Raw genomic sequence first — 25,490 nt, 5'->3', positions numbered from 1 at the left:
AACATTTATTGTGACACAGAGGGAAACAATGTCAGATCGATAGTATGCTAGGAAGCAGGGAGGAGGTCAGGTCCCGGGGAGAAATCCTAGCTGTGACTCTGCAAAGGGGCACAGGGGACAGCCCTTGCCCCTCCCTTGGCATGGAAGGGAACTGCACAGAGGAAGGGAGGAGGGAAAAGAGAGAGGTCAATGTGTAGGTTTGTTATTTGGATTCCTTGAAAGGACAGTGTTTCTCAGAATCCAGATCCTGTCTGGGTAGGGAATCCCCTGAAATAGTTATTCCTGGGACAATCCCAAGCTGGCCCTTGAAGTAATTCTGTGCTAGAAATCCCCTGTGGGGGAGGTGAGTGTGACAGTGGCACCTTTAACCCTCCCAGTCCTGGGAGGGTGCCATACTCCCCCAGGCTCTGCCTGCTGCGCTCACAGGCTCTTTGCCGGCAGCTGCCCTGTGGTCTAAGCAGGGCCCCCACCCAGGGATGCTCTGACCTACATATGGACCCAGAACTCTCCTTGCTCTTTCCTCACAAGGCTCCTTGCAGGCTCTGCTTTCCTTTGTCTGTCTCTACCCCTTCCCTGGTGCGTACCCTTCCTGTAATGAAAGGCGTGCATGCCATGCCCTCCCGCTTTCCTTTCCCTGGGAGGCCATTAGGACAGCAGTAGAGATTTGCATTTGAAGACTTGCTCACCAGCTACTATGAATGTGACTGTGGGTGAGTTCACTGCTTGCTTATCAGGGGGGATACTAATATTTACCTCATTAGAAAGCTAGAACCATGCAGTTACAGTGTAAATAAGTCAAACAAACAAACAAACAAACAAACAAAAAAACCCCCAAAAAACCCCAGAAAACAAACATCTAAGGAGGTGAACAGACTTGCACAAGTTAGGTAGCAAGTGACATCCCAGGACTGGAACTCCCATCTCCTCTCAGAGCAGGCTGTGTATCCTGTGTGATCTCGACGCATGCCTCCCACTCTGCCCGGCTCGTGTGAACAGGCTGCTCACGGTCGCATCACTCCTCATGGACTCCTACATGCTCTCCTGGACCTCCTTGCTCTCAGGAAGGCCCCTGAGTGATGGCACGTGATGGGTTCCCGAAAGCAGCAGGGGAGGACTGGGAGTGGTTCTGGGGAAGCTCTCCACAGAGAAGCACCGTCCTATGTTTGGAAGAGGAGGGTGGATGGAATGCATGAGAGAAATGTGATCAGAGAGTACTTTTTGTTTATTGACTCTGCCGTAGCGAAAGTGAGAGAAAATCATGACATCATGGGCGAACAAAGGGCGCAGGCAGAGTGGTTCAGGCAGGGGATTTCCAGCTCAGCTTGTACATAAGCTGGACGCCAGTCCTTTCCCTCTGCCTCCTGTGTCGGCTCCGGTGATTGCAGACATGGCATCCAGTGCTTCCTGCCTCCATGTAAGTTGGGGCTTGAACGTGGGGATGGGGAGAGGGAAAGCACTTCCAAGGCATGGGGAGAGATCTCAGGAGTCCGAGAGGGACAGAGCTCGGGGACGTGGGGGCAGAATGACTGGAAAGACATCCTGCAGGGGATGACACAGGCTCTGGACCCACAGAAGCTGAAGGAAGTTTCTGGGAATAGATGCAGCTTGTTTGGCTCCTGAATGCTGTTGTGTGTCAGACCTGACCGGCCACTGTTAGGGAAGGATGGTGGGAAGTGGGAGTGGGCTTTGTGCTCACAGGGCTGGATTTGAAACTATGGAAATATTGTCTGGAGCCCATTTTCCTTCTTCTGATTAGGGGTCCCGGGGCTCTTCAACTTCCTTCTCCTCCCAAAACTCATTTACTCTAAGCTGTTAATGACCTGGTACATGAGCCTATAGAGAGTAGGTGCTCTACGTGGGCTGGCATCAGGCTGGTGCTCAGCACAGAGGGGCTTCGGTCCAGTGAGGAAATGTCTGTGACGTCCAGACTGGGAAGATGGGTTTGAATGGAGCAGGAGGGAGGTCCTGCCAGGCTTTCCAGTGACAGCACAGAGGTGAGCCTGCCCAGCTTCAGACTATGGAAGGAAGACTTAGATCTGTGCCTACCTTCTGTGAGTGAGGCCCTGATCTAGCCACAGGAGGAGATCGTGTTCTGCAATAGGTAGATATACAAACACAGGAAGTCCAGGGGAACAAGTCACACCGACCACAGTGTCACTGAAATGTGTGAGTTCTTACAAGGCGATGGGACATTGAGAAGGAAACCAGGAGTACAGAGAACATGTGTCCTGGCCAGGGTTTCCATCTACAATAGTCATGGAGGGCAGTGCATGAGTGTCCCATGAGGCTGACAAGTCTTGATAATTCTCTTTGGGAGTGGATTTTAGCGACCAGTATATAACGTTGGATGCTTTGTAACTGTATTTCGTTTCTGACATTTGGCAAACTTCATCTGGATATTTGCCTGCCGGCAAATAATGTGGGAAATCACTAAGGACATTGGGATGAATGAGAGGTATGGTTTTAAGGGAATAAGACTGATTTTCCTGTGTTAAAAGCTTGAAATTCCCAAAGAGAAGTTCCAAGAAAGGGAGGGACACAGCTTGTTGTAAAGGAGCTGGAGGACCAGGCAGGCAGGAGGGCGGGGCCGGGAAGGAGGGGACATGGTGTAAAAGATGGCAGGCAGGCACCTTGATTCAAGCTCTCTTGGTCTTCATTGTCCAGGTGAAAGTCTATTCTGAGGAGGGGACAGCAATGACCTTCACTGCTAACTTGGAGGACAGAGTGAAGAAGATCAGTGAACATGTCCGGGCTAAGACCAAGATTCCCGTGCAGGACCAGGTCCTTTTGCTGGGCTCCAAGACCCTAAAGCCCCAGAGGAAGCTGTCATCTTACGGCATTGACAAGCAGACGACCATCCACCTCACTCTGAAGGTGGTGGAGCCCAGTGACGAGGAGCTGCCCTTGGTTCTGGTGGAGTTATGCAATGAGGGGCAGAGGCACCTCCTTCAGGTGTGAAGGTCCAGCTCAGTGGCCCAGGTGAAACAGATGATAGAGACCAAGACCACTATCATGCCTGAGAAACAGACTGTGACTTGCAATGGCAAGAGGCTGGAAGATGGGAAGACCATGGCAGACTATGGCATCAGAGGGGGCAATTTACTCTTCCTGACAGCCCACTGCGTTGGGGGCTGAGCCCTCCAGGGATGGGTGAGATCAGGAGCAAAAGTGCTTACTGTTGGCTCTTACTCCACCCACATGCCTTGATGATTTCCCAAATTAACGAGAAAGATAAACAGAAAAGGTTAAGGGTGAAGTAGGGAGGAAGACTGCAGAAAACTTTCTAACTCCATGATTTTTGGGTCTAACGTAATTGATTAGTGGCTGGATTGTGCATATTACTGAAAACAGAAAATAACATTTTAAGGCACAGTAGAGATAGCCTCAAGGCCAGCTTGCAATGAATTCCTTTCCTGGTTCCTTCTGATTTTTACAAAAATTCCTATTTCCTCTTCTGTTCAACAAGTTAGTTTTACACCGTGATCCATGTTCCCCTCATTTCTGTGTTTCCACCGTTATATTTCATCTGTAATATCACTCAAAATGTTGAATCAAATGGAATTTCTGCTTATAGAGAACAGAGAAATGATTTATATTGAAGTGAAGTAATTCTTCTGATATGATTACAATCTCATTAAAGAATTTAGAAAATCAGTTAAACTACCTTCTCTGTCCTTATTTAAAGTTGTTTGGTATGAAATGAATCCCGCCACAGTATACCATGTTATTCTCCATGCCCCACACTGAATTCAACGGTTATTTCTGGGGATGATGGTGAGCATGGAAAGATACCTCCCTGGGGACTCAGAGATTTTGTTCTTCAGTTGGGGCTCCTTGGGGGAGGTGTGGTTTGGAGAAGTCTCTCTCCTGCCTGGGTTAGGGTCTAGTAGGTCTTCTCTGGGTTGGGGGCATTGTTTGGGTGAGGGCTTTGGGTTGGTCTCAGGGTTGACTCCCAAGGCTCTGCCCAGTTTCTGGCTGACAGAGCTTTTTCCTGTCTGCCCCCTGCTCCCCGCTCCCCCCCTCCCGCCCCGTGTCTGCTCTTCTCTGGGGAACTTGGGTCCCTTCCTCCATCTTCCTCCCCTCACTCACTCCTCTGTCTCATGACTGGTCACGAACACATTTTCCTCACCGTCTAAGACATGTCTAGTCCCTTCTGTTCCTTAAACTTGCTCAAGAACCACCTTGTGCAGAAGAGATCCCTAGCTTAACCCCACCCAGCACAATCCCCACTTGGGGGGGGGTTCCTTGTTACACTTTGGGGTCAAGTGCTCTTGGTGGGCGCTAGTGACTTGGTTAGGTGGGCATTAGGTTGCACTGATTTCCCGAGATGAGCAACTGTGGCTCCTTTTTTTGGATGGGGTCTCCTACAGGGTAGAGTCCATGATTTCGCTGTTAATTTGGGGGACTCCTGAAGCCAGACACCACGGGGTCTTCATGGTGTGTGCCATCAGACTGGGAGAGACTGAACGTTGACTCTCCTTTCATACAAGATCTTACCAGCGTCTGGACTCTTCAGGGGTGGTCACAGGACCCCCTGAGCATGGGGCAGTTCCTCTCCAAATCATGCCTTCTCTCTTCTCCAGCTTAAGAGAAAGCCGGAAGGCCACTTCCCCCTCCCTGAACCTGTGTCTGTAGAGGATAGAAGGATTTGCCCTCCAGCACAGGAACATTTCCTCAGGGGAGGATGGGACCTCCCCAGCGACCTTGGACTGCCTGAGCACACATCTTGCAGATTCTCACAGGGAAATGGGCAGGCAGAAGGCTAACTGCCTTCCCAATGGACATTCCCATCCTTGGGCCCTGGGCTACACTTTCTTCCCTCTCCCACGCCCCCCACTCACCAGCCAGCCTGCCCTCTCCCCAGACTCCCCAGGAGCTTCCTGGCTGCCCCCTTCACTTCCTTGTTCCTGAGGGTGTAGATGAGCGGGTTGAGGGCCGGGGTGACCACCCTGTAGAAGAGCGAAACGAACTTGCCCCGCCCCTGGTCGTAATGGGTGGTGGGCTGTAGGTAGGTGTAGATGGCTGAGCCATAGAAGAGGCAGACGACGGTCAGGTGGGACCCGCACGTGCCCACCGCTTTCCTGCGGCCGCCCCGGGACCGCATGCCCCAGATGGCACGGGCCACTGCGCCGTACGAGGCCAGGATGACGGAGGACGGCAGCAGCAGGATGACCACGCGCGCAGCAAACATCTGGTGCTCGGTGGCATCGCGGCCGCCACTACAGGACAGCTGCAGGAGCGCGGGCAGCTCGCAGATGAAGTGGTCCAGCAGGCGGGGTGTACACAGTGGCCGTGCGGCCAGCAGCGCCGTCTGCGCGGCCGAGTTGGCCAGGCCACCCAGCCACGAGGTGCAGGCCAGCGCGCGGCACCGGCGCGGGGAGGCGAGCTCCGCGTGGCGCAGCGGGTGGACCACCGCAGCCGCCCGGTCCAGTGCCATCACCGCCAGCAACAGGCACTCGACCGAGCCCATCGCCAGCGAGGTGCACAGCTGGGCCAGGCAGCCCGCGCGCTGCAGCCACAGCTCCGCACCGCACAGGCTGGCCAGCAGCGCGGGAGCCACGCTCGTGGTGAAGCCCGCGTCCACCAGTGCCAGGTGGCACAGGAAGTAGTACATGGATGTGTGCAGGCGCGGGTCGCGCAGGGCCAGCAGCACGAGGGTCGAGTTGCCCGCCAGGGTCAGGAGATAGCAGAGCAGGACCAGGGTGAAGAGGGCGGGCTGCAGCGCGGGCCAGTCGGAGAAACCCAGCAGGAGGAAGCGCTCCTCGGTGCTGTGGTTGGCCTGCGGGAGGAAAGTCCCAGAGTGTCTGGAAGGGCGCAGAGTGAAAGGGTGACTTTATGCCCTGCAAGTGCAGGGGAGCCCGGGAGCTCGGGGCGCGGCTGGTGGGGAACTGGATGGGAGGGAGGGGCGCACGGGAGCGTGGGGGAGGGGATGCCAGCACCCCTTCCTATCTCATTTAGAGACCTGTGCCCTGGCTTTGGGAAGCTAGCCCTCCCTTAGTGCAGCTTAGCTAATGTATGCAGCCGACTCTTTGGGGGAGAAAGAATCTCCACTTTGAAGAAGAACGAACTTAGACCCGGAAAGGGGAGATTGCCCCAGGTCACAGCTAGTGCGTGGCCCTGTGGGAGTCCAGGTCAGACTTGTCTCCTTTCCAGATCAGTGCTTTTTCAGCTGCTTCCTGGGTTCTGATTGTACTCCTAGGGGCCAGAGTAGAAATCTGATCTTCCTCCCACAGAACAGTCCTTCAGATATTTGAAGAGGGATTTCCCCCTGAGCCTCCCTCCCCTTCTCCCACAGGGCGTCATGCGGAAGAGTAAGTGTGACCCCCTAGGCTTGGCGGAAGCAGCACTTGGTAGACCAGATCCATCACCTTGTTTGTTTCAGGGGCTCTACTGCCGTGAATACAACCGTTAGCTGCTGACTGCTGAGTGCTACCCTGTGGGGAATCTCTCTTCTAGGCTGCCACCAATGTCCGTGCCCCTCCTGCTTCTCCCTCAGGTGACGGTCGTGATCTACGGGCCTTGGAACCCAGAGTCATCTGGCAGAACACTGCGCTAGAAGCCAGGAGCCCTGGGTCCCACCCAGCATAACTGCCTGTGGCCAGTGGGATTACTTGGTACGGAGAAGTCACGGCATTTCCCTTTGCCTCCGTGTTTCCGTGCCTAAGAGGAGGAGTCTGAACGAGACGATCTCCAGGGCTCCTGGCTTATCCCCCAGCTCTAACTGCAAAAAAATATTTGTCAATTGAATGAAAGGAGAGCCCGACACAGAAGCCTTTTAACCCTGAAGAGTGATGTTGAGTCCTGTTTCCTAATGTACAGAAACCATATGGTTGATGGGATCACCGAACGTTACAGCACAATCTTGCTACTGCACGTTTCCTGGCCGGTATCAGGAAATAGATAGACTTTGTATTCACTCTTCCGAGTTCGAAAATCATAATTTTTCAGGAAAAAAACTCGTTTCCCCCCCGAGAACACCGTGCTTATATGGTTCAGCTTCTGCTCATTAGGCAGAACAGGTGTTCACGGTGTGACTGCGAGCAAGGGTTGGGGCGTCAGGGTGCCTGAGTGCCCGTCTTGGCGCTGCCGTTTCCCAGCTGACAACCCCGGACACGTGGCTTACCCTCTCTGGGGCTCAGTTTCCTCGCTTGGAAGTAGAAGTGGGTAAGTGGGTTAAGCACGTAAAGCTCTTAGAACGGCGCCTGGCACAGAGCAGCTGGTTAGGAAATGCTCACTCTTTTCGTCCGTATTTCACATGTCAGGACGGGTTTGCAGAGAGCTCTTACAGCGGCAGAGCCAGCGTCTGAGTTTATGTCTCTTTTCATGTATTAACTCTGGTCTTTATTCACCGGAAAGTGAGGCAACACTATTTCAGGAGTAAGACAGACGGGTAGTTGAGGTTAAATAACCTGTCCAAGGCCACACTGTTTATGAATGCTTATCAGGATTTCAACCCCAATCTCACTGATTCCAAGAACCTCGCTTCATCTGTATGGACGTGCATTGAAGCCGGGTCTACCTGCGAGAGGCTGTGGAGGACACACGTACGTACGAATCCTGACCTTGCTCTCTAGGTAATTGTGGAGTGTGGGCTCGTCCTGGAATGAATACAGGCACGAGCCGACGTTCAGGCCGGTGGCCCGATGGTGCTAGAGATGTTGTTCTAGAAAGCCCAATTTTCTAATTCTGTGGTCACGTAGACACACACCGTGCAGCCAGCCAAGCCCCGAACAGTTGCCCTCCAAACACGCCGAACCCTGAAAACAGGCACACGGTAATGAAATCACACACACCACACCTGTACTCCATGGACACACGCACCCCACACACTTACGGAGACACCCATGTGCCCGTAATTCCCCTGCAGCATCCAGAAGGCAAATCTGTTGTAAAAAATAATCCAGGATGTGTCCCCAAACCTCGTGGGCTACTCTAGAATGTGCCCGTCCTCCGCAAGACCGTTGTCCTACCTTCATGTCCGAGTCTCTGGCCCTGATACTCAGCCCTTCAGGTTCCAGATGATCAGTTGGTCTTTTGTTTCTACTCTGGGTTCTCGGAGTTTGGAATGGCAGTGGGACGGATGAAAGACAGAGCTAATGGCGTGACTGTTGATCTCAAGCATGGGTGCCCGAGGTCAGAGCCAGGTCCTTCAGGAGCAGGACATAGGGTGGGAGCCCCCTTGCTTGTCGGCAGAGGAAGGAATACAACGCCTTTGGGAAGGAAGCCAGCCACGTCTCGAGAAGCATCGAGGTTCGGGCAGAGGTGGCTGGGTCTGTTCCCCAAGAGCCCGGCACCAGGGTGTAGGCAAGGCCAGCGCTCGCGTCTCGGGGGCAGCAGGTCCGCAGTCGCTGCTGCCGGCCGCGGAAGTAGCCTTCCTGACTGCAAAGGGCACAGCAGCTGTAGAGCAGAGACGCTGATGAGCCGCTCGCTGCAGAGGGAGCAGGGGAATCAACTTTCCCTGTTATTGAGAGGAAACGATGGGGCCCTGGGGAACCCACGTGCCACCCCCATAATTAGCACCCGTGTTGGGTTGTCCAGAGCAGAGTCCCCCGGGGCAAGGAGGGGAACATTCTGGAGGGAAAGGCCCTTGAGGGTGGTGTGTCCCTGGCAGCGTGGAGGCCGGAGGCAGCACCGGGCTTCCTCCCCATCACTTGTACTCCCAGCACTTAAGTGGTTTAGGGTTTCATTCTGGGAATAAGGGACCTCGAGCAGCTGGATAACCTCAGTGGCTCTAGGGTCAGTTTGAAAACGGGGAGACAGTCCTTGTCTGTGGGAGAGGTTTGAGCTCTGGCAACATCATCCTCAGTTCTGAATGACCCTCTTGTCATCGGCCTTCGCCACCAGCCCTTCTTGAGGCTGTCACTGCCTTTGCTTTGTCCCGGCTCGGTCCCTCTCCCAGCACTGTCTGTCCTAATTCTCGATAGATCACTGTCCACACAGATGATGCTTCTGTAATCCCTCCTTGCAGGCCCTCCCTTGGCTGGCGTCTGCAGATTTGTCATGGTCCCCAAGGTGGCCTGTCTCCACTGCTCGCTTGCGCTTGGGTTCCTGTTCGGTCTTACAGTTACTGCTTTGTACACATCCTCCCGGCACTCCTGCCTCTTCTCCCTTTGTTACACTCCCTTGGCTAAATCATAACCTATTTGAATGAAATCCTCATCCTACCCATTCCCTGTATTTGTTCAGCCGATTGTGCCTGGAGAAAAGGCACATCTGAGAAGCTTCGTTTTGCCTTCATGACCATTAACTTTATTTTTAATTTTTTCCAGCTTGATTGAGACATAGTACTCTGTGTAAGCTTAAGCTGTACAGCGTGATGATTCGACACACGTATATATTGTGAGGTGTTTGCCACACTAAGGTTCGCAAACACATCCTTCCCCTCACATAATTATCATTGCACTGTTGTTACGGGAAGAACTGTCACACTCTACCCCGGGACGCACCTGTGAGCACACAACAGTGGTGTGAACTATACTCGCACCCTGTACATCAGATCCCCAGAACTTATCACAACGGGAAGTTGATCACGTTTGATCAGCATCTCCCCTTCTGCCCCACCCCTCGGCCGCTGGCAACTACCACTTTAGTGTCCTACGTGGTCAGTGCTTTGAGATTCCACATATGAAGGGCACGAAGCCGTGCTTGTCTTTCTCTGTCTGACTTGTCCCACTCAGCATAATGCTGTCAGGTTCACCCACGGTGTCACAAACGGCAGGATTTCCTTTTTCATGGCTGAGTAATGTCCCATTGCATTTTCTTTATCCATGTATCCATCCAGCAACACTGAAGTTTTTTCCATGTCTCCTGAGTAACGCTGCCGTGAACAGGGCCGTGCAGATATCTCTTTGAGAGAGTGATCTCATCTCCTTCGGATGTATCCCCCAGAGTGGAGTTGCTGGATCACGTGGTCGCTTTTTCATTTGTTGAAGGACCTGCATACTGTTTTCCCTACTGCCTGAACTGGTTCACATCCCCACCAACAGTGCCGAAGGGTTCCCTTTTCTCCACATATCTACCAACACTTGCTACCACTTGTCTTTCTGATAATAACCATTCTAGTGTGAGGTGATGTCTCATTGTGCTTAAGATTAGCATTTCTAAATGATCAGTGATGTTGAGCACCTTTCCACGTACCTTTGGCCATTTGTATATTTTCTTTGGAAAAATGTCAATTCAAATCCTTTGTGCATTAATTGGATCATTTATTTTTTTCCCTATTTAGTTGTAAGTGTTCCTTATATACTTATATACATATTTATCAGATACCTGATTGCAAATATTTTGTCCCATTCCATAGGTTGCTGTTTCATTTTGTTTATTTCTTTTTCTGTGCTGAAACTTTTTTTTTAAAAGATTTTATTTATTTATTTGACAGAGAGAGACAGCCAGTGAGAGAGGGAACACAAGCAGGGGGAGTGGGAGAGGAAGAAGCAGGCTCCTAGCGGAGGAGCCTGATGTGGGGCTCGATCCCAGAACGCCGGGATCACGCCCTGAGCCGAAGGCAGACGCTTAACCGCTGTGCCACCCAGGCGCCCCCGTGCTGAAACTTTTTATTATTTTATTTATTATTTGTTTATTTTTCATCTTTAATTCAAATTTTAATGTTCATTAAATAATCTTGGATGCAGTGGTTCAATTTACTTCCTAAAATGCACACTTAGTTACTACTGAATAAATAAAAACTCCACACACACCCCCAAAGCAAAATGTAATGCTTAAAAAAAAATCCATACTCAACGTGTTTTATTTCTCCATTTTTTCATTAAATGAGTTTTTATTTATTTTATTTTTTTATTATGTTCAGTTAGCCAACATATAGTACATCATTAGTTTTTGATGTAGCGTTAACGATTCATTAGTTGTGTATAACACCCAGCGCTCATCACCACACGCGTCCTCCTTAATGCCCATCACCCGGTTACCCCATCACCCCACACCCCTCCTTTCTGTAACCCTCAATTTGTTTCCCAGAGTCCAGAGTCTTTCATTGTTTGTTTCCCCCTCTGATTTCTTCCCAGTTTTCCCTCCCTTCCCCTATGGTCCTCTGTGCTATTTCTTATATTCCACACATGAGTGAAACCATGTGCTTGGCTTATTTCGCTTGGCATGATCCCCTCCAGGTCGATCCTTGTCGATGCAAATGGTGGGTATTCATCCTTTCTGATGGCTGAGTGATATTCCATTGTGTATATGAACCACATCTTCTTTATCCATTCATCCGTTGAAGGACCTATTGGCTCCTTCCATAGTTTGGCTATTGTAGACATTGCTGCTATGAACATTGGGGTGCATGTGCCCCTTCTTTTCACTACATCTGTATCTTTGGGGTAAATACCCAGTAGTGCAATTGCTGGGTGGTAGGGTGGCTCTATTTTTAACTTTTTGAGGAAACTCCACACTGTTTTCCAAACAAACTGAGGGCTTCAGAGGGGAGGGGGGTGGGGGATTGGGATAGGCCAGTGATGGGTTTTAAGGAGGGCACGTATTACATGGTGCACTGGGTGTTACATGCAAGTGATGAATCATGGAACTTTACATCAAAAACTAGGGATGTACTGTATGGTGACGAACGTAATATAATAAAAAATTATTATTAAAAAATTACTAGTTGGACAACCGTTTGAGAACCTAATATAGATGATAAGTCTTGCTTATATTCTAATTTCCATAGATATTTTTTTCAAATATATCTTTGATATCCTAAGAAGCTATAAGAAAGATACCAGTTAAACTGAAAAAAGATCCAGTAAATAATAATAACAGACTAAAAATAACTTAATAATCTTTTCTCCAAATATCATCCTGACTATATTTTTTTATTTTTTATTTTTTTCTTTTTGCATTTGTTGACCTTCAACAATATCAATATTATTGGTAGTAGCTGTAGGCAAGAAAACCGATTTTAACAGAAATAGCTTTTAGCGTTTTACCAGTTAGGTTCCTATTTTTAGGTCAATAATCTCATCATCTTTAAGTAGTCTCCTCTCATTGTTATTGTACTTCAAGGTTTTATTGGATAAGCGCTGATGAATATTGTCCAGTGAGTTTTTTGCATCTCTTGATATCCTATGGCAGTCTTCGTTCTTGATGTAATTCTTATGTTGGAAGATTTTTGATCTCCGGAATTCACTGGGTCACAATGCATTCTTTTGATACCCTGCTCCTTTTTTCAATAAAATTTTAATTTATAAACATTTGACTTATAAATATGCTAGATGTTTATAAGTGAGATTTATGTAGATCACAAAAATCTTTATCAGTTTACACAGATAGGTAATATTGACTTTATCGAATCAATTATGGAATTTTCTATCTTTTTCTATACCTTGAATTACGTTAAGTCATTTGAGTTATCTATTTTTTAATGATTAGCTAACTCTGTGGAGCTCTCTGTTTCTAGTGCTGCATTACTATTATTATTATTAGGGTTGATGATAGATATTCATCTTTCAATTTGAGATTGATTTAAATTGAGGTATCCTTGGTCAAATTTTTTAGTTCTATTTCATCAGAAATCATACTGTGATACAGATATAACAATACAGAAAGTTACCCATCATCTCTATATTTTATTTTATTTATTTAATTTTTTTATTTTTTAAAGATTTTATTTATTTATTTGTTTGACATAGAGAGAGACAGCCAGCGAGAGAGAGAACACAAGCAGGGGGAGTGGGAGAGGAAGAAGCAGGCTCATAGCGGAGGAGCCTGATGTGGGGCTCGATCCCATAATGCCAGGATCACGCCCTGAGCCAAAGGCAGACGCTTAACCGCTGTGCCACCCAGGCGCCCCTCATCATCTCTATATTTTAAAACTTACTTTTAGAGTTTTACTAAGTGTAATTAATAAAAATAATAATAGGGGCGCCTGGGTGGCTCAGTCGTTAAGCGTCTGACTTTGGCTCAGGGCATGATCCCGGCGTTCTGGGATCGAGCCCCGCGTCAGGCTCCTCCGCTGTGAGCCTGCTTCTTCCTCTCCCGCTCCCCCTGCTTGTGTTCCCTCTCTCGCTGGCTGTCTCTATCTCTGTCAAATAAATAAATAAAATCTTAAAAAAAAATAATAATAAATGTTTTCCATATATATGGTTTATGACATCTTTCTCATTTGGGACCTTGTATGTTTTTTTACTATTCCATGTTAATCAAATTTGTGATTACTGTGGTGGTTTTTTAAAATGTATTTTATTTTTATTTATATATGTTTTAAATTTAAATTTTACTTAGTTAACATCAAGTGTAATTATGGTTTCTGGAGTAGAATTCACTGATTCAGCCCTTATATACAATACCCAATGGTCATCACCACAATTGCCCTCCTTCATGCCCATCACCCATCGAGCCCATTCCCCACCCACCTGCCTCCATCAACCCTCATTTTGTTCTCTATGGTTAAGAGTCTCTTATTGTTTACTTCCCTCTCTCCTTCCCCCTGGCCCCAACCCATAGGTTCATCTGTTTTCTTTCTCACATTCCACATATGAGTAAGACCATGTGGTATTTGTCTTTCTCAGACTGACTTCTTTTCCTTAGCATAATACACTCTAGTTTCATCCATGTCACTGCGAATGGGAAGATTTCATTCTTTTTGATGGGTGAGTAATATTCCTGTGTGTGTGTGTGTGTGTGTGTGTGTGTAGCACATCTTCTTTATCACGGTGGTTTTTATTTTTTATTTTTTTTTAAAGATTTTATTTATTTATTCGACAGAGAGAGAGACAGCCAGCGAGAGAGGGAACACAAGCAGGGGGAGTGGGAGAGGAAGAAGCAGGCTCTTTGCAGAGGAGCCTGATGTGGGGCTCGATCCGATCCCATAACGATGGGATCACGCCCTGAGCCGAAGGCAGACGCTTAACCGCTGTGCCACCTAGGCGCCCCAATCACAGTGGTTTTTAAAATAGCTTTTTATTTCAAATTATGTATTACGCCATGCCCCTCTTTATTCTGATTAGTGCTCTTAAGTTTGTTTATTTTTTAATTTTTTTAAAGATTTTATTTATTTATTTGACAGAGAGAGAGAGACAGCCAGCGAGAGAGGGAACACAAGCAGGGGGAGTGGGAGAGGAAGAAGCAGGCTCATAGCGGAGGAGCCTGATGTGGGGCTCGATCCCAGAATGCCGGGATCACGCCCTGAGCTGAAAGCAGATGCTTAACCATTGCGCTACCCAGGTGCCCCTTGTTTGCTTATTTTTATTTATTTTTATTTTTAGTGCTGTTAAATTCCACCTTTTCTGATATCAATATTGCCACCTCAGCTTTATTTTTATTTGCATTTGCTGATATTTTGCTTTTTATTTTTAATCTTTATTACGCTTCCTAAGACTTGTTTTTATAAACAATATGTTTTACATGCAGTCTTTGATTCCTATTTAATGGACTTCAGCTCATTCATAATAAGTATTTTAGTTGCTTCTTTAAATTTTATGCTTTAGATATACTTTTTAGTGATTGATTGTTTCATTTTGGTTTTTTTTTCTATTTCTTCTTAGTATTTTTCTTCCTGGGTTGGTTCTTATTCTTTCCTTAAGATGTTCTGGTTAATTAAGAAGTTCTATTTCCTACTCTCCTACTCCACTAATGGTTACTACCATTCCTGTAACACCTACACACAAATTTCTCAACCATTATGTGGAAAAAAGAGGACCCCCATCTCCCCCGTCCAACTGCTTTGTCTCCCTGCTGCATCTCTTCACAGGAGGAGAGGTTTTCAAATGCTTGACTTCCTCCCTCTTCCTCAGCAGGTAAGACCATTAGAATGTTTCATTTGCCTTCTCCCTCTGCCCCCTCCCCATTCTTATGCTTTGTAGAGGCTGTTCAGTGCTTTAGTGCAGTGCGACACTAGAAGAGGAGGTGCCTTGGTAGGTTACTGCCACTGGGGGCAGAGCTGAGCTGCAGTGCAAGGCACTGGGAGACCTGCCAGTGCAGCTTGCCACCACTGGAGCAGTGCAGTGCAAGACGCTGGAGGATCTGCTGGTGCAGCTCACCACCACTGGAGGCAGGGGTGAGTTGCAGTCAGCCAAAAAACAGGAAGCCATCACAGTGCAAGTTGCTCTCACTGGAGACAGTGGTAAGCTGCAGTTGGAGAGACCCAGGAAGGTGTGACAGTGCAACGTGTTTTTCCAGGAGGCAGCGGTGAGCTGTAGTCTCCGTTCCCCCAGGCACGGGTGTGGTGGTAACAACACCCAGAGCTGTCCACCAACTCAGGATTATGCCCCATGTCCTGGGGTTGGGGGTAATGGGCTGTTAGAATCGTGCTGGAAGGTCCTCCGGGTGGGGGCCTGGAGGCGGGCGTAAACCAGACCCCACTCTGTTTGCATTTGGAACAGATGGGTTGAGGGTTTCTTTGGAAGAGTAATTTCACTTTCCAGAAAAGGCAATGCCATTGGTCTGTTTAGAATGAAAATAATTACTGCTAAAAGACAAGTCTGTGTTTCCCCTTCTCCCAGAAACCACAGCAGGTGTTCAGGCTTTAGGTCCGAGGAGCCGCCTTCTCCCCAGCTGACAGCACTTCTCTGCTCTGGCTCCACAAGAACCGAGGTTTTGAACGTCAGCATCTGAGTCAGTGAGGCCGCTTGACACGGGATCCAGCATTCAGAGAAAATGCCAGGTCCATATGGAGAAAGGTCATACCCACATCAGGACTGGAGGTAAAACCTCTCGTTAACCCACCATCTCCTGGGCTTTTCTCTTCGCTCTAGTTGAGTCATGACGTAAAACTTAAGAAGTTGTCAGCGTTCTGGATTTGGTGAAAGAGGTACTTAGTTTCCCTGCAGGCAGAACTTTGCAGGGGATCATATTTTCTCTGTTCATGTATTACTTATGAATGTATTTTGACCATCTATTTCCTAGGAACCCTCTTTTATTAGAAAGGAAAGGTGAGATTTACTCTGTGTGTGTTTTTAAGATATAGTTTGCTCCTTAATCTAACAGTGTTTATTCAGTTGGGCCTGGGATATGGTTGGGTGGCCAACACTTAGAGTTAGGTGGCTTTTCGTCGTCAGATACAGATTTGGATGATGTCTTGTCATTTGTCAAAGGTGACGTTTCATCACTGATTAATCTTTTCATCAAAGGAGTTACAATTAGGGCAGAGGGAAAATTGAAAATCATTCAAAGTAGCCTGACTTTCTAGTTTTACTAAATGTATCATCTAGATATTTTGAGGCGCTGTGTTTTCTCTGTAGTTTCTTTTGTGCTGAAGTCAGAAGGAGAGTCTTTGGGAATTCTCCTGGATAGAGGCATGCTGGTGGCTTCAAGGGGCTTGGAGTCGGGGCTTGGGGTGAATTTCTGGGAGTGCTTGCCTGACCCTGGGTAAGTCAGGTTATCCCACAGAGTTTCTGTTCCTCCTAATGAAATTGCTGGCAGGTAATGTTTTGTTTAAGTGGAAACCTCCTGCACTGTTGTGGGAACACAGCCACTCTGGAAAATAGTATGGAGGTTCCTCCAAAAGCTAAAAATTGAACAACCCTATGATCCAGCAATTGCATTCCTAGGTATTTCCCAGGGGATACAAAAATGCAGTTTTGATGGGGTAAGAACACCGTGATGTTTATAGCAGCATTATCAACAATAGCCAAACTATGGAGAGAGTCCCACAGTCCATGCACTGATGGATGGATAAAGCAGATGTGGGAGATATGCGTGTATGTATATATATACACACAATGGAATATGACCCAGCTTGAAAAAGAATGAAATCTTACCATTTGCAAGGATGTGGCTGGATCTAGAGTGTATTAATCTAAGCAAAATCAGGAAAAAAATACTGTCTAACTTCACTCCTATGGAATTTCAGAAAGACAACAGATGAACATAGTTGGGGGGGGCAGATAGAGAGGCAAATGAGGAAACAGACTCAGCCTTTGAGCACAAGGCCAGGCACAGGTGGAGAGCTGGCAGAGCACCTTCTTCTGGGCCACCAGCCTCAGCCAACACACACAGCCTCATTGTCTGTCCCTGTCACTCCAATTCAGACTGTCAGAGTTGCCAGACCGAGATGTTTGGTGGTGCTGCTTTCCTTGCATGTGTGTGAAGTTTCAAACCTGAGGTCATGGACGTGATGGGTCCTCAGAACATCTGTTACTCTTTTATTTCCTGCTCTTCTCTCAATCAGTAACGTGAATCGGACCTGCTAGTGGAAGGGGCTATCTGTGCCTTTTATTTCCTGTTTAATTAAGCAATGGAAAAACAGTCTTCTGAAATATTAAGAGAATCCTTTGTGGGTGTTCGTGTTTTTCTCTTCTGCAAGCCACATTCCGATATTAGAAATCATTTGTTAAAGTAAAACAGCCTCAGAGCTGTCACAGGGTTTGGTGGCCTTTGTGAGAGGGAGAAAGGGAGAAGGAGTGTGGGTTCTTTAGGAGCTCGGGGAGTGGCACATTGTGCTCCCAAAGGAAATGGAGCCTCCCGTCAGCCTTCCCGCGGTGGGGCCAGGGGTGTGTTGCTTACCTGGAGGCTCCTCCTGGGCTCTGGAAGCTTGACCTGGTGAGTCACTTGTGACTTGAACTGGGGAATTGAAGAAAACAGAATGAATGCTGGAGGTTGCCTGTATCCTTTGGACTCAGACAACTCCATGTAGCATTGGCACTCTCCACCCGTGAGGCGTGTTGGGATCCCTGAGGGTGTGGGGTTTGCTTCATGGGCTGAGGTTGTGTCTTCATCCTTATCTGGACCAGAGCCATGTTGTCTGGCTATGGAGATCCAGACCCTTTGGTGACCATGTCATCATCATCATTATCATTATTATTATTTATTATCATCATTATTATTTTAACAAAGCGATAGAGACATTGACTTTGAGATAAAAATATCGAAAGAAACAACACAAGGTCAAATATATATGTGATGATTGAACTTGTGGTATCTCTCATTGGTGTCAGTCTTGTAGGGCTGCCTGAATGAGGAAGACCAAGGAATTCGATGTGGATAGAAGTGTGCTGTGCACAGGGAGTGTTTTATTCCATCAGTTGACTTCTCTCTCTGAAGGGAAACTAGAGTGGTGTCTGGAGCTGGGTTTCTGATTGGAAGGACTGGGAGGCCAGTGAATCGAAAGAGCAGTGTTCATGTGTTCATGCTGGCACGGTGCTCAGTGCCCAGTGAGTGAAGGTTGGACGCTTGGACTCAGAAGCGTTGGTGTTCAGGGAGGACGTTGTCCGAGTTTGCAGCACATCGAGTCACTTGGCTGGTCTGCCTAATCGGGCCAGTTTCTGCCTTTCTAAGGGCAGCTTGAAAGTGGCTTGCAACCCTAGGGCATTTGCGGAATGGTCTGCATGGGACCCCTGTGTGGGTCAGTGTAGACACAACCCAGGGAATTCCAGAGCTAAAGATGAACACATTTGTGAGGCTGGACTTTGCTTCTCTGTGAGAAGGATTGAGCTGGAGTGGAAAGAAGTCTCTGGGTCTTAGGACTCACTGAGCGGGTCCGAGCCTGGCAGGGTGGTCGGATCAGATGTCTGTTTCCCAGGACCTTGGCCAGAGGGAGATTTGGACCCTGGGATGTGTATCTGCTCAGCTTTCTCAGATGAGCACCTCAGGCAAGGGGAGGAAGCGTGTGTGCTCACCTGTCATCGAGGAAGGTGTCTGGTTTCAGGTTTCTTGTGCAGGTGGATTCCTCGTATGGCTCATTTTCCTGCTGGTGTCCAGGGTGCAGGAGGTGGGTGGACCCCTTGTCCCAGGCATCCCGGCTGTGGGGGAGCACGGCATTGGGGGGGGGGAGTTGGTGGTGAAGCCATCAGTTTATGCCTCAGTTTCTTCCCTGCCGAGATGGAGTGGAGACTCTAAGTGCTATGGAAATATAAAGCAGGAGACAGGGCTGGGGGTGCTAAAGGGGAGGTGGGAGTGGTGTTTGGTATTCACATAGGGGCCAGGTGGTACTTCACTAGGAGGGTGATACTTGAGTCAAGATCTAAAGAAGGTGAGTGATATCACATCAAGAGCGTTGTAAACAGAAGAGAAAGCATGTGCGAAGGCCCCGGGGCAGGAGCATACCAGGTGCATCCAGGAGCAGCAAGACAGCCCTGTGGCCACAGCAGACAGCTTAGGACATGACCTCAGGGAGGCAACAGAGTGTGACAGAAAGTCATTGCAGGGCTGTGACCCCATGGGACCCTGTTTCACTGGGCCATCCTGGCTGCAGGGTTGAGAACAGATGACAGAGGGTTGAGGATGGGCAAGGGAGGCCAATGCTGACGCTTTTCCAGGAACTCAGGCAAGAGATGGGCTCCAGTGTGGACCAGACAGGTGGCCTTGGAAGGAGTGGTTAGTCCTATTCTGGGTACCTATTGAAGATAGAGCTCACAGGATTTGCCGATGGCTTAGATATCGGGGATGGGAGAAAGGAGGAATTGCGGTAACTCCCAGCGGTTGTGGGTTGTCCTGAGCGAGGGGAAGGAGGAGGTTTCTGGGGGTTGGAGGTAGTCCGTGTTCCGCATGCTGAGGAAGGTGCCTTTCCCGGTGGATCTGCTGAGGTTTGTGTCCGGGAGAACCTTTCACATCTCCTTCCTCAGCAACTTTCAAGTACAAATATCCTCCACTTTTAAAAAGTTCACGGTAAGACACGTGGGTTTCTTGAAAGATCTATGTTATTACGTGGCTTCAGTAAGAGGAAGAGATCTGAAGAGGATTTCCCTCTTATGAAAAAAGTCGAACAGTGAGAATTGTGTTCAGCATCTGTTTTGGGGAGAAGCACGACAGAGGCGGCGTGCACCCCAACCAGCTCCTTCCGCTGGGAACCGCTCTCCGCGTCCAGCCACCAGCGCATTAAATCCTGTCTGTGAGCCTCTGCTGTGCTTTATCTCCATTTATTTTTGGCATCCGTTAGGAAGTTGTATCCTGAGGGCTAAGAAAAGCCAAAGAGAAGGAATTTTTGGAGTCTGAGCACACTCTCTAATTTTTCCGTATAGTATAAATTAATGGTCATTCCTTCTTTACACCATTTCTGCTGTGGAAGGTTTCCTAGGAACACTGTACTTTCAAAGAGCAGGGAAACCTATACCCCATGCTGGGGGGTTCTGGACAGAACATTCCATGACTTACAGATTTTATCACTCAAACGTTGAGCCTTTGACTACCTTCACCCATTTCTACCACCCCATCCCCGAATCTGGCAACCACCCACCTGTTCTCAGTATCTATGCATTCAGTATTTTTTTCCATGTGGAATGTACATGAGAACATCTGGTATTTGTCTTTCTGTGTCTGAGTTACTTGGCATAAGGCCCCCAAGGTCTATGTTTGTATGTCTGGTTATTGGGAATAATGCTGCAGTGAACGTGGGAGTGCATCTGTCTTTTTGAGGCAGTATTTTTGTGTTCTCCAAATCAATACTCAGTAGAGCCATTACTGGGTCGTGTGGTAGTTGTATTTATTTTTTCGGGAACCTCCATACCATTTGTCACAGTGGCTGCACCCATTTCCATTCCCACCAACAGTGCAAAGGATCCCGTCATCTGCACACCCTTGACCCCACCTGGTGTCTGTCTCTGGGACAATTGCTGTTCCAACAGTTGTGAGGGGATAGCCGATTGTGGGTTTGACTGATGTTTCCCTGATGATGATTAGTGATGTCGAACAACTTTTTCTGTCTGTTGGCACCTGTGTGCCATCTTTGGAAAGTATTCACATATTCCCCCATTTTTTATATACTTTTTGTTTGTTTGTTTTGATTTGTATGAGTGTTGTGTGTATTTTGAATATTAGCCTCTTCTCACACATATGATTCGCAGATATTTTTTTCTTATTGGGTCAGTGACCTTTTAAGTTTTTGCTGGTTTCTTTTGCCATGTGGAAGATTTCAGTTTGAAGTTGTTCCATTTGTTTATTTTTGCTTTTGTTGCCTTTGCATTTGGTGTCCGATCTGAAGACTCTTTGCCAAAACCAATGTCAAGAGACTTAGTACCTGTGTCTTCTTGGAGGTTTATGGATTCAGGTCTTATGTTCAAATCATTCATCCATTAAAAATTTTGTGTGTGGTGTAAGAAAGTGACCCAGTTATATTCTTCTGCATTTAGTGTCCAGTTTGCCTGTTACCGCTCACTGAAGACACAGTCCTTCCCTCATGGCGTATCTTCTGCTGCTGTGTCGTAAGTTTGGATCATCTACGTGTGGGTAAGTGTCTGAGCTTTCTGTTCTGTTCCACTGACCTGGTGTCTGTGTTTATGACAGTACCATCCTGTTTTGATGACAACAGCTTTGTAATCTAGCTTGAAATCCAGGAGTGTGTTGACTGCACCTTTCTTTCTCCAGGTTGCTTTGGATATTTGGGGTCTTTTGTGATTCCATACAAGTTTGAGGACTGTTTTCTATTTCCTCGAATAATGCCACTGAATTCAGATAGGGATTTCATCACATCTGTCGATTGCTTTGGGTACGATGGACATGTTCACATAATTAACTCTTCCAGTTAAGGAGCATGGCGTATGCTTCCATTTGTTTGTGTTGCCTTCCAAATCTTTGACCCATACATTCTGCCCCCTTGACACTCATGTTTTTCCTTTCTTTTCTGCCATGTGTTGAGTGTACCATGTCTTTCTCATTCTTGGTTACTTTTATTCCTCGATTTTTTTTCTTGATGCAACTGTAAATGGCATTGCTTTCTTAATTTCTTTTAGTGAAAGTGTGTCACAGCATACCGAGATGCAAGAAGTTAGGTCATCTGGGTGGCTCCATTGGTGAAGCGTCTGCCTTCAGCTCAGGTCATGAACCCAGAGTCCTGGGATCCAGCCCCGCATTGGGTTCCCCACTTAGCGATGGTCTGTTTCTCTCTTTGCCTGCCACTCCCCCTGCTCGTGCTTTTTCTCTTCCTGTCAAATAAATAAATAAAATCTGAAAAAAAAAATAAATGCAACAGGTCTCTGTATATTGACTTTATATCCTACAGCTTTCCTGAATTTGTTTATCCTAACAGGTTTTTGGTGGAATCTTTAGGGATTTCATGTCATTTGCAAATAGTGACAGTTTTCCTGTATGGATTTCATATCTTTCTCTTTTTTAAAATTATGTTAGTCACCCTACAGTACTTCATTAGTTTTTGATGTAGTGTTCCATGATTCATTGTTTGCATATAACACCTAGTGCTCATTATGACACGTGCCCTCCTTAATACTCATCACCAGGGTAACCTGTCTCCCTACCCCCTCCCTTTCTGCAACCCTCAGTTTGTTTCCCGCCGTCAATAGTCTCTCATGGTTCATCTCCCCTTCCAATTCCCCCCTTCACTTTTTCCTTCCTTCTCCTAATGTCCTCCATGCTATTCCTTCCATTCCACATAGGAGTGAAACTATATGATAATTGTCTTTCTATGTTCGACTTATTTCACTTAGCATAATCCCCTCCTGGTCCATCCATGTTGATGCAAATGGTGGATATTCATCCTTTCTGATGGCTGAGTAATATTCCATTGTATAGATGAACCACATCTTCTTTGTCCATTCATCTGTTGAAGGACACCTTGTCTCCTTCCACAGTTTGGCTATTGTGGACATTGCTGCTATGAACATTGGGATACAGGAGCCCCTTCTTTTCATTACTCTGTGTCTATGGGGTAAATACCCAGTAGTGCAATTGCTGGGTCATGGGGTAGCTCTGTTTTTAACGTCTCAAGGAACCTCCACACTGTTTTCAAAAGTGGCTGTACCAGCTTGCATTCTCACCAGTAGTGTAAGAGGGTTCCCCTTTCTCCACATCCTCTCCAACGTTTTTTTTTCCTGCCTTGTTAATTTTAACCATTCTAACTGGTGTGAGGTGGTATCTCATTGTAGTTTTGATTTGTATTTCCCTGAGGGCAAGTGATGTGGAGTAGTTTTTCATGTGTCTGTTGGCCATTTGTATGTCTTCTCTGGAGAAGTATCTCTTTGTGTCTTCTGCCCATTTCTTGGGTGTCGAGTTTGAGAAGTTCTGTATAGATCTTGGATACCGGCCCTTTATCTGTAATATCATTTGCCAGTATCTTCTTCAATTCTGTAGGTTGCCTTTTAGTTTTGTTTGTTTGCTTTGCTGTGCAGAAGCTTTTCATCTTGATGAAGCCCCACAAGTTCATTTTTTCTTTTATTTCCTTTGCCTTTAGAGATGTGTCTTGGAAGAAGTTGTTGTGTCCAAGGTCGAAGAGTTGCTGCTTGTGTTCTTTTGATTTTGATGTGAGACAGGAATCCATTATTTTTCTTTCCTGATTGTATTCGAGTCCTCTGTCTTTCTTGGTGAGTCTAGCTAAGTTTGTCAGTTTTGTTTATCTTTCCAAAAAAGGCAGCTCTCATTTTCATTGATTTTTTTTTGTCTTTTTAGTCTCCATTGGATTTATTTACGCATTCCTTTTTGTTATTCCCTTATCTCTACTAACTTGGGGCTTTGCTTGTTGTTCCTTTTTTCCTACTTCTTTACTACATAAAATCAGGTTGTTTATTGGAGAGCATTCTCATGGATTGACGAAGACCTGAATTTCTATGAACGTCCCCCTTAGAGCTACTTTTGCTGCATCCCCTGTTTTTGTAGGTTCTCTTTTTCATTTGTGTCAAGGCACTTCTAAAATTTATTTTGATTTCTTAACTGTTGGTTGTTCAGTAGCATGTTGTTAAATGTCCACATATTTGTTTTAAGATTTTTTATTCATGTATTTGACAGAGAGTGAGACAGCGAGAGAGGGAACACAAGCAGGGGGGTGGGAGAGGGAGAAGCAGGCTTCCCGCTGAGCAAGGAGCTTGATGTGGGGCTCGATCCCAGGACCCTGGGATCACGACCTGAGCTAAAGGCAGATCCTTAATGACTGAGCCACCAGGTGCCCCAATCTCCACCTATTTTTGACTGTCCCATTTTTTTCTTGAGACTGATTTCTAGTTTATATCATTGTGGTTGGACAAGATTTGAACCAGAAGGTGAAGAGAGCATTCAGATTAAAGGTTTGTTCCTGGGTGTTTTTCTGAGGGCAGACCATGAGTTCTGTGGGGACAGAGGAAGGTTTTGTGAGATGGGGGGGCGGTCAGCCCTTGTTAGAATTACTGACTACTACCATGCAGGCTGTGTGCTACCGTTCACACCGTAGTCCTGATGGACTTGTACTTCATTAGAAATATTTTTTAGGAGGTGTAGGCATAGCCTTCTCTAAAAGAAAGGTGCCATGGGGGTTCATGGCATGACCACACGTCAGCAACCAGGATGTATGGTATTGTGGGGGATCAGAACCAGGCTTTCTGTGGGAAGTGACAGAAATAGTTTATGGTGAGCTCCATGACCATAGGCGAGGTCCCGAGTGACCCACTGGGTGTTGGATTCTGTGGATCTGTCTCATCAGGTGCTGTGGAATTCAGGGACACCCTCCTGTCTGTGGATTTGTGTGGAAACAGGTAGACATCAGTGTCTGGCCAGGCACGAGGGTCGCACTGGACCACCACCAGAGGGGCAGCGTGCAGGGGAGCCACTGCTTGGTTTCCATGAAAACTGACCAGAGTCTGTGACCATGATTCCTAGCAGCTGCAAGGGGAGAGGAGGCCGGGGGTGGTGCACACTTCCTAGAGCTGTGGTCAGGACTAGTCGGGAGCCCACTGAAGTCAGCCACACCGGGCACAGAAGGCACCCCGTCAGTGTAGCTGTCGGCACTGTTCCCATGGCACTTTCGGGCCGGCTCCATGCTGCCACCTCCTGCTTTTCATCATCATCTTCAAGGTCATGTGCCTCTGCTCTTGCCCCATGGCCTCTGGGGTATTGCCCGTCCTCCATCTGGCCCTCGTCCCTGGTGCCCTGTGCAGTCCGATGCCAGGGTAGCCTTCTCGAGACCCACCTCTGGCCCTGTCAGTCCCCTGATGGAACACTTCCATGGATCTCCTGTGAGGTGAGGACGATGCCCTGCCCTGGAAGGCGGCTGCAGGTGCCCAATCAGGAGAACCACGTCTCCCTTTTCAGCCTGGCCTGCCCTCCCCTCAGTCTTCCTCAGGGAAGCTCTCCCCACTTCCTGAGATGACAGCTCTGAACTTAAAAGTGAATGTTATTTTACATATCTCTATGCCTTAGTTCATCCATGGCATGTCTTTCAACGCCGTTAGTGGGTTTTTTAGCAGTTCTGAAGGGCTGTCTGCTCAAGGAGGGGATGACCTGGGTGGGGCAGCTTTCCCTCTCATCTCCCTCAGCATGTCTCTGAGCCCTGGGGCCAGCTGTCCCAGTGAGGATTGAGGGACCCGAGCCAGCCCATCCTGAGCCCAGGCTGTGTCAGCTGTGTAGACTGATGCGTGTCGGAGCGATGGGCAGCTGGCATAGGCCAGGGGCAGGCAGTGTCTCCTCCTCATTCCTTCCCTCCCTTCCTCCCAGAGGTAGCTCAGAGCAGCCTCCAAGCCCTGCATCTCCAGATCCCTTGACCTGTGCCTCCTGGGATCAGCTGGTGACCTTGGAGTTTCGCATGGATTCTACCTCCCATACCCTCTCCTGTAGGAGTTCCTGGATCAGGGGAGGGGTCGGACCCTTGTCTGTTTTTGGTCTTCTTCCTGTCCCGCACCAAGCCCACCCACCTT

General features: G+C 47.7%; 2 protein-coding genes across 2 annotated transcripts; one reads left to right on the top strand and one right to left on the bottom strand.

Annotated features, from left to right (window-relative positions):
* Window positions 1-1,255: 1,255 nt before the first annotated feature.
* On the top strand, window positions 1,256-3,460 carry LOC113249734 (ubiquitin D-like). The gene is given in 2 exon segments (XM_048225784.2): window positions 1,256-1,414; window positions 2,665-3,460. Coding segments are annotated over 2 exon segments (627 nt in total). The 5' UTR covers window positions 1,256-1,258; the 3' UTR covers window positions 3,136-3,460.
* Window positions 3,461-4,837: 1,377 nt separating this feature from the next.
* LOC113248870 (putative olfactory receptor 2I1) lies at window positions 4,838-15,707 on the bottom strand. The gene is made up of 4 exons (XM_048225762.1): window positions 15,670-15,707; window positions 14,868-14,989; window positions 8,233-8,428; window positions 4,838-5,804 (listed from the first exon to the last, which is right to left on the bottom strand). The coding sequence occupies exons 1-4, from the start codon at window positions 15,705-15,707 to the stop codon at window positions 4,838-4,840; spliced, it is 1,323 nt and encodes a 440-aa protein (XP_048081719.1).
* Window positions 15,708-25,490: the final 9,783 nt, after the last annotated feature.

Source organism: Ursus arctos, unplaced genomic scaffold (assembly GCF_023065955.2).
Source record: "Ursus arctos isolate Adak ecotype North America unplaced genomic scaffold, UrsArc2.0 scaffold_31, whole genome shotgun sequence".
In the NCBI taxonomy this organism is placed as follows: Eukaryota; Metazoa; Chordata; class Mammalia; order Carnivora; family Ursidae; genus Ursus; species Ursus arctos.
Note: the sequence above shows the minus strand (reverse complement) of the source record. Positions and strands in the feature narration are given on the sequence as shown.